At 44.2% G+C, this 13,642-nt stretch overlaps 1 protein-coding gene across 4 annotated transcripts in view; it reads right to left on the reverse strand.

The window, feature by feature from the left end:
• The window catches only part of LOC110526242 (adhesion G protein-coupled receptor G3), a 28,953-nt gene that overhangs the window by 13,457 nt on the left and 1,854 nt on the right, over nucleotides 1–13,642 (reverse strand). For all 4 annotated transcript variants that reach the window (XM_021607042.2, XM_021607040.2, XM_021607041.2 and 1 more), the window contains one exon: nucleotides 8,759–8,929. In XM_021607042.2, the coding sequence (XP_021462717.2) occupies nucleotides 8,759–8,929 (171 nt within the window). The remainder of the gene's footprint in view (nucleotides 1–8,758; nucleotides 8,930–13,642) is intronic.

Below are 13,642 nucleotides of genomic sequence, written 5' to 3' on the forward strand. Positions count from 1 at the left end.
AGTTAGACAGCATATAGTTAATATACTGGCAAATTCGATGTATTAGTAGCCAACTAACGCTAGGTAGCTAGCTAACATACAGAACATACTGCTGTAATGATATGCTATGCGGCTTGTAAGGATAGCGTAGCTAACCAATTGTCAGCCAACATAATGTGTAATGTAACTTAACCTCTTGAACCTCTGGGGGCAGTATTTCATTTTTGGAGGAAAAACGTTCCCGTTTTAAACAAGATATTTTGTCACGAAAAGATGCTCGACTATGCATATAATTGACAGCTTTGGAAAGAAAACTCTGACGTTTCCAAAACTGCAAAGATATTGTCTGTGAGTGCCACAGAACTAATGCTACAGGCGAAACCAAGATGATATTTCATACAGGAAGTGAGCCAGATTTTGAATGCGCTGTGTTCCAATGTCTCCTTATATGGCTGTGAATGCGCAAGGAATGAGCCTACACTTTTTGTCGTTTCCCCAAGGTGTCTGCAGCATTGTGACATATTTGTAGGCATATCATTGGAAAATTGACCATAAGAGACTACATTTACCAGGTGTCCGCTCGGTGTCCTCCGTCGAAACTATTGCGTAATCTCCAGGTGCGTGCATTTTTCCATTTTGTTCAGAGGAGAAACCAAACGGCCACGAGTGATTTATCATCGAATAGATATGTGAAAAACACCTTGAGGATTGATTCTAAACAACGTTTGCCATGTTTCTGTCGATATTATGGAGTTAATTTTGAAAAAAAGTTTGCCGTTGTAATGACAGATTTATTTATATATTATGTTTTTCTTAGCCAAACGTGATGAACAAAACGGAGCGATTTCTCCTACACAAATAATATTTTATTTGTGAGCCAATATATTTATTTAATTTGAGATTTTCATGAATAGTTAACGTTGCGTTATGGTAATGAGCTTGAGGCTATAATTATGCTCCCGGATACGGGATTGCGCGTCGCAACAGGTTCATTGAAAAGTAATTACGTTATAACATTGCTGAACATTTGTTATAGTTAGTTAAAGACATTCATTTGTTTCCGCTGCATATTTTCTTCAAATCTGAAAATGTGAAGCCATGCCCATTCGCTGAAGAACTGCATTATGGGCCTTAAAAGCACAGAAATAGTGTCCAATGCTTGTATATTTTGTATTTTGGCGAAGGTAGTACGACATCTGGGAACATTTGGCATACTAACTAAATCCATACTATGACCAATAAGCAGTGGTGGAAAAAGTACCCAATTGTCATACATGAGTTAAATAAATTATAATAGAAAAGGACTCAAGTAAAAGTCACCCAATAAAATACTTTGTATTTTAAATAAATTTAATAAATAAATTTGTATCAAAAGTAAAAGTATAAATCATTTCAAATTCCTTATATTAATCAAACCAGACAACCCAACTATTATTGCATTTTTATACATATTTTTACAGCCAGGGGCACAGTACAACACTCAGACATTATTTACATGCAAAGCATTTCTGTTAAGTGAGTCCACCAGGTCAGTGACAGTAGAGATGACCAGGGAGGTTCAATTGATACGTGTGTGAATTGGACCATTTTCCTTTCCTGCTAAGAATTCTTAATGTAACATGTACTTTTAGGTGTCAGGGAAAATGTATGGAGTAAATATCACATTTTCATTAGGAATGTAGTGAAGTAAAAGTTGTCAAATATAAATAGTAAAGTACAGATACCCTATAAAACTCCTTAAGTAGTCCTTAAGTATTTTTACTTAATCAAGGATCGGATATTTTTTTCAATTTTTGCCTAAAATGACATACCCAAATCTAACTACCTGTAGCTTAGGACATGCATATTATTGATACCATTTGAAAGGAAACACAAGTTTGTGGAAATGTGTAATTAATGTAGGAGAATATAACATTAGATCTGGTAAAAGATAATACAAAGTAAAAAAAAAACATTTTTTCCATCTTTTATTTAATGCAAGTCAGTTAACTATGGGATCGGTGTCCCTAAACCGGGACGATTGTTGCTCAATATGCGATAACGTGACTAAACTTTGATGGAACAGCCAACTTTCCTGGACATAGACATACTCTGGACCTAGTTTTGTCCCATGGAATAAATGTTGTGGATCTTAATGTTTTTCCTCATAATCCTGGACTATCGGACCACCATTTTATTACGTTTGCAATTGCAACAAATAATCTGCTCAGACCCCAACCAAGGAACATCAAAAGTCGTGCTATAAATTCACAGACAACACAAAGATTCCTTGATGTCCTTCCAGATTCCCTCTGTCTACCCAAGGACGCCAGAGGACAAAAATCAGTTAACAACCTAACTGAGGAACTCAATTTAACCTTGCGCAATACCCTAGATGCAGTTGCACCCCTAAAAACTAAAAACATTTCTCATAAGAAACTAGCTCCCTGGTACACAGAAAATACCCGAGCTCTGAAGCAAGCTTCCAGAAAATTGGAACGGAAATGGCGCCACACCAAACTGGAAGTCTTCCGACTAGCTTGGAAAGACAGTACCGTGCAGTACCAAAGAGCCCTTACTGCTGCTCGATCCTCCTATTTTTCTAACTTAATTGAGGAATATAAGAACAATCCGAAATTTCTTTTTGATACTGTCGCAAAGCTAACTAAAAATCAGAATTCCCCAAGAGAGGATGGCTTTCACTTTAGCAGTGATAAATTCATGAACTTCTTTGAGGAAAAGATTATGATTATTAGAAAGCAAATTACGGACTCATCTTTAAATCTGCGTATTCCTTCAAAGCTCAGTTGTCCTGAGTCTGCACAACTCTGCCAGGACCTAGGATCAAGAGAGACACTCAAGTGTTTTAGTACTACATCTCTTGACACATTGATGAAAATAATCATGGCCTCTAAACCTTCAAGCTGCATACTGGACCCTATTCCAACTAAACTACTGAAAGAGCTGCTTCCTGTGCTTGGCCCTCCTATGTTGAATATAATAAACGGCTCTCTATCCACCGGATGTGTACCAAACTCACTAAAAGTAGCAGTAATAAAGCCAAACCTTGACCCAGAAAATATAAAAAACTATCGGCCTATATCGAATCTTCCATTCCTCTCAAAAATTTTAGAAAAGGCTGTTGCGCAGCAACTCACTGCCTTCCTGAAGACAAACAATGTATACGAAATGCTTCAGTCTGGTTTTAGACCCCATCATAGCACTGAGACTGCGCTTGTGAAGGTGGTAAATGAAATTTGAATGGCATCGGACCGAGGCTCTGCATCTGTCCTCGTGCTCCTAGACCTTAGTGCTGCTTTTGATACCATCGATCACCACATTCTTTTGGAGAGATTGGAAACCCAAATTGGTCTACACGGACAAGTTCTGGCCTGGTTTAGATCTTATCTGTCGGAAAGATATCAGTTTGTCTCTGTGAATGGTTTATCCTCTGACAAATCAACTGTAAATTTCGGTGTTCCTCAAGGTTCCGTTTTAGGACCACTATTGTTTTCACTATATATTTTACCTCTTGGGGATGTCATTCGAAAACATACTGTTAACTTTCACTGCTATGCGGATGACACACAGCTGTACATTTCAATGAAACATGGTGAAGCCCCAAAATTGCCCTTGCTAGAAGCATGCGTTTCAGACATGAGGAAGTGGATGGCTGCAAACTTTCTACTTTTAAATTCTGACAAAACAGAGATGCTTGTTCTCGGGCCCAAGAAACAAAGAGATCTTCTGTTGAATCTGACAATTAAATCTTAATGGTTGTACAGTCGTCTCAAATAAAACTGTGAAGGACCTCGGCATTACTCTGGACCCTGATCTCTCTTTTGAAGAACATATCAAGAACATTTCTAGGACAGCTTTTTTCCATCAACGTAACATTGCAAAAATCAGAAACTTTATGTCCAAAAATGATGCAGAAAGATTAATCCATGCTTTTGTCACTTCTAGGTTAGTAAACTACTGCAATGCTCTACTTTCCGGCTACCCGGATAAAGCACTAAATAAACTTCAGTTAGTGCTAAATACGGCTGCTAGAATCCTGACTAGAACCCCAAAATTTTATCATATTACTTCAGTGCTAGCCTCCCTACACTGGCTTCCTGTCAAAGCAAGGGCTGATTTCAAGGTTTTACTGCTAACCTACAAAGCATTACATGGGCTTGCTCCTACCTATCTCTCTGATTTGGTCCTGCCGTACATACCTACACGTACGCTACGGTCACAAGACGCAGGCCTCCTAATTGTCCCTAGAATTTCTAAGCAAACAGCTGGAGGCAGGGCTTTCTCCTATAGAGCTCCATTTTTATGGAACAGTCTGCCTACCCATGTCAGAGACTCAAACTCGGTCTCAACCTTTAAGTCTTTACTGAAGACTCATCTCTTCAGTGGGTGATATGATTGAGTGTAGTCTGGCCCAGGAGTGGGAAGGTGAACGGAAAGGCTCTGGAGCAACGAACTGCCCTTGCTGTCTCTGCCTGGCCGGTTCCCCTCTTTCCACTGGGATTCTCTGCCTCAGGGGCTGAGTCACTGGCTTACTGGGGCTCTCTCATGCCGTCCCTGGAAGGTGTGCGTCACCTGTGTGGGTTGATTCACTGATGTGGTCATCCTGTCTGGGTTGGCGCCCCCCCTTGGTTTGTGCCATGGCGGAGATCTTTGTGGGCTATACTCAGCCTTGTCTCAGGATGGTAAGTTGGTGGTTGAAGATATCCCTCTAGTGGTGTGGGGGCTGTGCTTTGGCAAAGTGGGTGGGGTTATATCCTTCCTGTTTGGCCCTGTCCGGGGGTGTCCTCGGATGGGGCCACAGTGTCTCCTGACCCCTCCTGTCTCAGCCTCCAGTATTTATGCTGCATTCGTTTATGTGTCGGGGGGCTAGGGTCAGTTTGTTATATCTGGAGTACTTCTCCTGTCCTATTCGGTGTCCTGTGTGAATTTAAGTGTGCTTTCTCTAATTCTCTCTTTCTCTCTCTCGGAGGACCTGAGCCCTAGGACCATGCCCCAGGACTACCTGACATGATGACTCCTTGCTGTCCCCAGTCCACCTGGCCGTGCTGCTGCTCCAGTTTCAACTGTTCTGCCTTATTATTATTCGACCATGCTGGTCATTTATGAACATTTGAACATCTTGGCCATGTTCTGTTATAATCTCCACCCGGCACAGCCAGAAGAGGACTGGCCACCCCACATAGCCTGGTTCCTCTCTAGGTTTCTTCCTAGGTTTTGGCAATTTGCCATCCTGCGGATCCCAGAGATAAAATGTAGTGTAGTTTTGTTTAAAAAAATAAATGTGTATATTCAAATGTAGGAACTGGGTTCTACAGTTTGACCCCATAGCTGTCTCTGGCTCCAAACCCACCCCACCATCTAGATGTGTGAAGGTTAGTCTCTTTTCTGTAGGGAAGCTAATGATCCATAATGTATGACATTCCTGGGAGTGGGTAAAGTTGAAATTTTTATTATAGCATTTTTGTATGTTCTAGTTATGTACTTGAACACGTATAAATTGACAAATTCGGCACATTTGGTTAAACACCTGGCAGACTTGATTCAAAATGTTCTGTAGGGAGGTAATTCTTCACTGGATCAGTCTGAAACTATGCACACACACTGCTGTCATTTTGTTCTCCTGACCTAGAATTCCTTACAATCAAATGCCGACCGGCATTATCTACCAAGAGAATTCTCTTCGATCATAATCACAGTCATGTATATCCTCCCCCCCCCCCCAAGCAGACACATCGTCGGCCATGAAAGAACTTCATTTGACTCTATGTAAACCACATATCCCGAGGCTGCATTTAATGTAGCCGAGGATTTTAACATGGCTAAACTGAAAACAAGGCTCCCTAAATTTTATCAGCATATTGAATACGCAACCTGGGCTGACAAAACCCTGGATAATTGTTATTCCAACTTCCATGACGCACACAAAGCCCTCTCCCGCCTTCCTTCCGGAAAATCTGACCACGACTCCATTTTGTTGCTCCAGCCTATAGACAGAAACTAAAACAGGAAACGCCCTTGCTCAGGTCTGATCAACGCTGGTCCGACCAATCGGATTCCACGCTTCAAGATTGCTTCAATCACGTGGACTGGGATATGTTCCGCATAGCGTAGGACAATAACATTGATGACTACGCTGATTTGGTGAGCGAGTTTATTAGCAAGTGCATCGGTGATGTTGTACCCACAGTGTCAATTAAAACCTTTCCCAAGCAGAAACCGTGGATTGATGGCAGCATTTGCGCAAAACTGAAAGTGCGAACCACTGCTTTTAAATCAGGGCAAGGTGACCGGAAACATGTCCGACTACACACAGTGTAGCTATTCTCTCTGCTAGGCAATCAAACAAGCTAAGCTTCAGTATAGAGACAAAGTGGAGTCGCAATTCAATGGCTCAGTCACGAGAGGTATGTGGCAGGGTCTACAGTCAATCACGGACTACAAAAGGAAAACCAGCCCAGTCGCGGACCACGATGTCTTGCTAAAAGACAAACTAAACAACTTCTTTGCTTTCAACCCTCGCAAGGCTGCCGGCCCAGACGGCATCCCTAGCCGCGTCCTTGGAGCATGCACAGACCAGCTGGCTGGTGTGTTTACGGACATATTCAATCGATCCTTATCCCAGTCTGCTGTTCCCACATGCTTCAAGAGGGCCACCACTGTTCCTGTTCCCAAGAAAGCTAAGGTAACTGAGCTAAATGACAATTGCCCCGTAGCACTCACTTCCATCATCATGAAGTGCTTTGAGAGACTAGTCAAAGACCATATCACCTTCACCATACCTGACACCATAGACCCACTCCAATTTGCTTTCCACCCCAATAGGTTCACAGACGACGCAATCACACTGCACACTGCCCCAATTCATCTAGACAAGAGGAATACCTATGTAAGAATGCTGTTCATCGACTACAGCTCAGCATTTAACACCATAGTACCCTCCAAACTCGTCATTAAGCTCGAGACCCTGGGTCTCGACTTCGCCCTGTGCAACTAGGTCCTGGACTTCCTGACAGGCCACCCCCAGGTGGTGAGGGTAGGAAACATCTCCACCCCTCTGATCCTCAACACTGAGGCCCCACAAGTGTGCGTTCTCAGCCCCCTCCTGTACTCCCTGTTCACCTATGACTGCATGGCCATGCACAGCTCCAACTCAATCATCAAGTTTGCAGATTACACTACAGTGGTAGGCTTGATTACCAACAACGACGAGACGGCCTACAGGGAGGCGGTGAGGGCGCTCTGAGTCTGTTGTCAGGAAAATAAACTCACACTCAATGTCAACAAAACAAAGGAGATGATTGTGGACTTCTGGAAACAGCAGAGGGAGCATCCCCCTATCCACATCGACGGGACAGTAGTGGAGAAGGTGGAAAGTTTTAAGTTCCTTGGCGTACACATCACAGACAAACTGAAATGGTCCACCCACACAGGCGCAGCAGCACCTCTTCAACCTCACCAAAAACACTCAACCTTTTGCAGATGCACAATCGAGAGCATCCTGTCGGGCTGTATCACCGCCTGGTACGGCAACTGCTCCACCCACAACCTTAAGGCTCTCCAGAGGGTAGTGAGGTCTGCACAACGCATCACCGGGGGCAAAGTGCCTGCCTTCCAGGAGACCTACACCACCCGATGTCACAGGAAGGCCAAAAAGATCAAGGTCAACAACCACCTGAGCCACTGCCTGTTCGCCCTGCTATAATCCAGAAGGCGAGGTCAGTACAGCTGCATCAAAGCTGGGACCGAGGGACTGAAAAACAGCTTCTATCTCAAGGCCATCCCACTGTTAGACAGCCATCAATAACATAGAGTGGCTGCTGCTAACATACTGACTCATCTCTAGCCACTTTAATTAAACATTGGATGTAGTAAATGTATCACTAGCCACTTTCAACAATGCCACTTTATATAATGTTTACATACTCTACATTACTCATCTCATATGTATATACTGTACTCTATACCATCTACTGCACCGTGCCTATTCTGTTCGGCCATCGCTCATTTATATATTTTTTTGTACATATTCTTATTCATTCCTTTACACTTGTGTTACTTGTTAGATATTACTGCATGGTCGGAACTAGAAGCGCAAGCATTTCGCTACACTCGCATTAACATCTGCTAACCTGTGTATGTGACAAATAACATTTGATTTGATTTTTGTGGACAAAATCTTACACCTAGGATCCTAACTTAATGTATTGCCTTTCTCTTGCATTTCAAAGATGTAAAATTGAAAACAGATGTTTTTTTGTTTATTATCTTTTCCCAGATCTAACGTGTTATTCTCCTACATTAATTTCACATTTCCACAAACGTCAGTGTTTCCTTTCAAATGGTATCAAGAATATGCATATCCTTGCTACAGGCAATTAGATGTTGTTGTCATGTTAGGCGAAAATGGATCCTTACAATGTAATCTACGTATTCCCCAAAAGTAATTATCATGAGAGAACCATAAACAAAAAGTAATGTTGCATACTCCAAGAAAGGTTACAATTTCACCTTTTTGGTAAAAATTCTAGGACACAGGCTCAAGTTCACAGTACAAAAATGATAAAAGTATGAAATAGTTGTATGTATTTCCATTTCAACAAAACTATGAATAAGGCTTATGATTTAAATGCTTTCTAAATATAGTATAATCAAGTTAGAAAACGACTAAATAAGATTTCACCTTCCTTATAACTGTAAAATAGATATTTGGAATCAAACTTTGTACAATACTCTAATTCAATGTTTATAGGTGGTATGAAATGTGTACAGTAACAATTACCTGGAATTCCTTGCTTGCTTGAAAGTTTGCAGCCTTTGCACCATGTGAATAAAAATTCACAGCACTTGTCGATACCACGTATGATCTTAGTATTTAGTAAATTAGTCAGTGGCAGACTGATGAACTGAAGGGATTCATTGGGCAACTTCTCTGTCTTCCTGAAAATGATTGCTGATGATGAGAGAGAGGAGAGAGAGACTTTTGACTTTGTCTCATTTCACACTCACCCCCCATTAAAAATAAAACACCAAAATATATCCTGTACTGCATATATGTACCATACTCACCTTTCCATCTACCACGATACAAACCAACATCACAATACCCAAAACAACACACCACTTCTACAACCGTATATCCAAAACATCTTCCCCAGCTATACAGACAGCCCCCCCAACACACCATATCTCCTGAACCGTCTCCACACTTTTATCATTCTATAGTACTCAAACTCAACCCTAAGGTGCGCAGAGACCATCCCATTAAACAATAGTAAAGGGTCTGTTATCCCACCACCTTTGACCCTGTTCCTCCTTCGCCTGAGCAAACAGAAAATTCAACAAAACACATTTGGCCTTCTCCTTTATCAAATACCTGTATCCCATTACAAACATCCCAACAGTAAAAAACACGCCCAACTTCTCACAGACATTCCAACAGAGACATTAATGGCATTAACCTGGTGCACACAAAAAACACATGAATCACAGTTTCTTTCATTACACAGAAAGGACACCCCTGCCCAATTCCCGTTCCAACCCGTTCCAACCAGCTGTTAGTGGCCAGGGCTCCATGAAGAACCCTCCCCTGGAGGTCCCCTGACCTCTTTGGTACTGGGGGTTAGTAGAGCCCCCTCCATCTAAAACCCACCATACTCTCCACCCCACATACCCTGTGCCATTGATGTGCCCGCACTCCTGTTAGGCTCCTAATGTTCCTAATCCTTAACACAGAGGTTGTAGAGGGCTTTGCCTTCCACCCCTTCAAACTCCCCCAGGCTTGGAGTGTTACAATCTAACAAGTCCTCCAGACCCCCTTGCCAGTCTCCACTCTGCCATCACCTGCAGTGGCGGAAACATTGGTGGCCCCTCCTCCTTTGGCCGCTCAAACACCCCAGACAGTTCTTTCTAGACCTCGTACAGTAAACTCCCCAGCAGCCTAAGAGATGTTTTCCTGTTTGTTGTGCCAAGACTGTTTCCACCCCTCCTCTCCCAGCAGTCTCAGGTCACCCAGCCTTTGTAAACCCGCTGCCATCAGTTGACTCTGCAGGGTGGCTGACTGAACCGATCTCAAAGGGATGGCTGGTTTGTGGAAGATAGGCTCCTCCCATAGCCCAGGCTCCACACCCCCTTCTCGTGTGGGCCTTAGCAGCTGCCAGGCCCTCAGAACTGCAGAGTAAAAATCTGAGAGACCTGCTGTACTCAGCCTCTCCAGCTTCATGAGGAACAGCTGCCGGTCCAATCCTAATCCACCAGCGCTCATGCTGGTTCCCTCCAGCCAACATCAGTATGGTACAGCAGTCTCTGCACCGCCTTTAGCCGGAAAGCAGCCATCCTGCTCTCCAGTTCCACCAGGCCCTGTCCTCATTTGTGGACGGTCATGTACAACACTACCGCCCTCAGCCAGTGATGGCCCGACCAGAAAAAGTCCACCAGCTTGCGTTGCAGGTCTGCGAGCAGGGGGGTTGAGGACAGCCAGGTTTTGCCACGGGGAAGATGCCACCAGGTTGTTGATTATCAGCACCCTCCCTCTATATGACACTTGGGACAGGAGCCACCTCCACCTGGCCAGTCTTGACACCACTGCCTGTGACAGGCCCTCACAGTTTTTCCTGACCCACTTCTCAGAGCCCAGGTACACCCCCAAAACTTTAAGCCCTTCACAACCCCACTGTAAACCCCCTGGAAGCAGAGGGGCCCTATCCTCCCCACGCCCCACATAACCGAGCTTTGCTCTTTCCCCAGTTTACCTTCGCTGATGAAGCTTCCTCATACACCTTCAGACTGGTCTCTAGTGCCTGCATATCCTGACCATCACAGAAACATTTGCATATGGTGACACTGCTATGCCTGTCACCACTTCCATGCCTGTCCAGCACACTCCCTGCAGTCTCCTGCGTAGCAGTCCAAAAAAAGTCTCAATGGCTAGTGGGTATAACTGCCCAGATAGAGGGCATCCTTGTCTAATTCCCCGTTTCACCCAGACTGGCCTACTGATCCCCTCCCTCCCACCTTGAACATACATGATGCCCCAGCATACAATAGCTTCACACAGGTTAAAAAAAAAACTCTTCCCAAACATCACATTAAACAGATACTCATAGTCCACTCTATCAAAAGCCTTCTCTCGATCTAAAGAGACCAGTCCAAAGTTCACATTAAAACCTCTCAACAAGTCCAACATGTCCCTGATTAAGAACAAGTTGTCCGTGATTGAGCGTCCCGATACACAATATGTTTGGTCCTTATGTACTATCGAGTCCAAATGTGACTTCAGTCTGTTAGAGGACCTTGGCAAATATCTTGTAGTCCGCACAGAGTAATGCCACAGGCCTACAGTTCTTTTAAGTTCAGCAACTCTCCTACCACGACATATTCACACAACACGCAAAAGAAGTCCTGTCCAATTATTCCCCAGAATTTTTTATAAAACTCTACTGGCAGTCCATCGACCCCCGGTGCACGACCGGAGGACATTGGATCACACACTTCTGCCCTATACAATTCAGTATAAAACTCCACAGTCCGCTCCCGCATCTCACCCACCACAGAGGTCACCCGCCCATCAGACAGCCGTAGACAATGCCTACCCTTGGCTTCACCGCTCTGTCTTTCCAAACCGAAGGAGGAGGAGCTGGGAGCATCCATCTCCTTGAGCACGGAGAACCTAGCTCTTACAAGCGCTCCCTTTGCTTTAACCTGGAAAAAACTGCCCAGGTCCCTACGTAATTCAGTTAAATTAGCCTAGAGGTCTATGTTGCCTTGCCCCACCATCTCACTAATACAACGCTCTAGTTCCCCCAATACTCTCCTAACCTCTTGAGGATGAGAGAACTGTGCACTCTTGACAGAAAAGCCGAATTTGGACTTCCTCCACATCCCACCATTGACTCAGACTCATCCTCCTCTCTTCACTGCCCCCACCTTTCCCAAAAGCTCTGGAAACCTGAGCAAAAAGTGGCAAAACCCCACCGGGAGAATGGTAGCGCCCAACAGCCTATTGCGCCGATTCCTAGACGTGTAAAAACGATCAAGTCGGGCTGCACTCAGCCTAGCCCCAAAAACCTTCACCCATGTATACTGTCTTGTGTTGGGATGTTTACTTCTCCAAACATCCACTAGGTCGAAGTGATTAATGATGTCCCTTAACACTCCCACTGACACTGAATGAGGCTCTTCCCCATTTCTGTCTTTCATAAAATCCATTGTATAGTTCCAGTCCCCTCCGACCACCAGCGTCTCCTCATGCGCTACCTTTGACAGTTCCTGTCTAAGACTCCCAAATAGAACCTCCCTCTCTCTCCCTGTGTTAAGCCATACACATTTATAAAGACAAAACCCATGTTGTTAATTTATGCTATTACAACAAGTACCCTATCCCTACATACCTCCTTTTAGGAGAACATTTTAGACGGACCCCTGCACTAAAATTTGTCCAATGGCTTAACACACTTCCCCCTTTCCACCAGAACCCCCAATCGACTTCATTCTACACATCACTATGCGTCTCCTGCAGAAACAACACCTGTACGTTTTTGTTTTACATATTCACCCAACACACTCCTCTTTCCCGTATCTCTGGCGCCATTTATATGAAGCGAGCCTACCCGAAGAGTCTCGATAAGTGGGAGAAAAGCCAGCAAAGAAAGAGACCAATAGCAAATCTCAAAAAGCCCCAGTGTCAGAAAGAAACTATACATCTAAACGGTGTCTGAAGGTAGACCCTTTCTCTCTGTTGTGACCCACTTCCTCAACCTAAACCGTTTCCTGGTTGAGAGGACACCATGTCCCTCATTTTTATAGCATGTTGTACTAATCGTACAAACTTTCTCAGATCAGAAAAGAAAGCCCCAAGATTAACTTTTTCCCCTTGGTCTCATTCAGGAACCTTGTCAGTTCTCTCAACGTGTACTTTGACCCCTCTGCTTGACTGGCTGTCAGCTCTGGACCCATTGAAGAGGAGTCTGAAAAAAAAAACTCCTCAGACTCACTTTACTCCTCATCTCTATCTCCCATCCTGACCACCTGCCCTTCCTCTCTGGTCAGGGCCTCCTCCACAGCAACAGGCAAAGGTTCCATGGTGCCGTTGACCACACCCCTTTTCCTTTTCCGCTTGACACCCTCCTCCCCTCTAGTCTGTTACACTTCCCCACTATACTCTCCTCATCCACTAGCATAACCTGACTAGACCCAGCCTCATCTACCCCACCATCCATAGCATGACTAGACCCAGTCTCAGCTACCCCACTATCTCTAGCCTGACTAGACCCAGCCTCCGGTACACCACCATCCATAGCATGTCTAGATCGAGCCTCAGCTACCCCTCTGCATCTCATTACCCCCTGCACGTTGACCTCGATTTCCCCCACTGGCGCTTGTGTCCTCACCTTGTCTATGGCCTTTATGTGGGCACGCAAAGCTCTTACGCCCCAAATCCCCACACTCAAAACAAAGTAGACTATTTGTGCTGGCAAACCCTGCATAGAGCCCCTCCCCATGCCTCACTTTAAAATGCACATTTAGCTGTTGCTCATTGTTATTCAGAAACAAACACTTACCTCCAGAACGAAACAACGTGCTTAACGGCATCTGCCTGAAAACCTGCCGACAGTGCATGAAACCCAATAGCAAACTTACCAAAACAACTCAGCTCTTTCCTGATTTG

The sequence above is a fragment of the Oncorhynchus mykiss genome, chromosome 6, assembly GCF_013265735.2.
Source record: "Oncorhynchus mykiss isolate Arlee chromosome 6, USDA_OmykA_1.1, whole genome shotgun sequence".
NCBI lineage: Eukaryota > Metazoa > Chordata > Actinopteri > Salmoniformes > Salmonidae > Oncorhynchus > Oncorhynchus mykiss.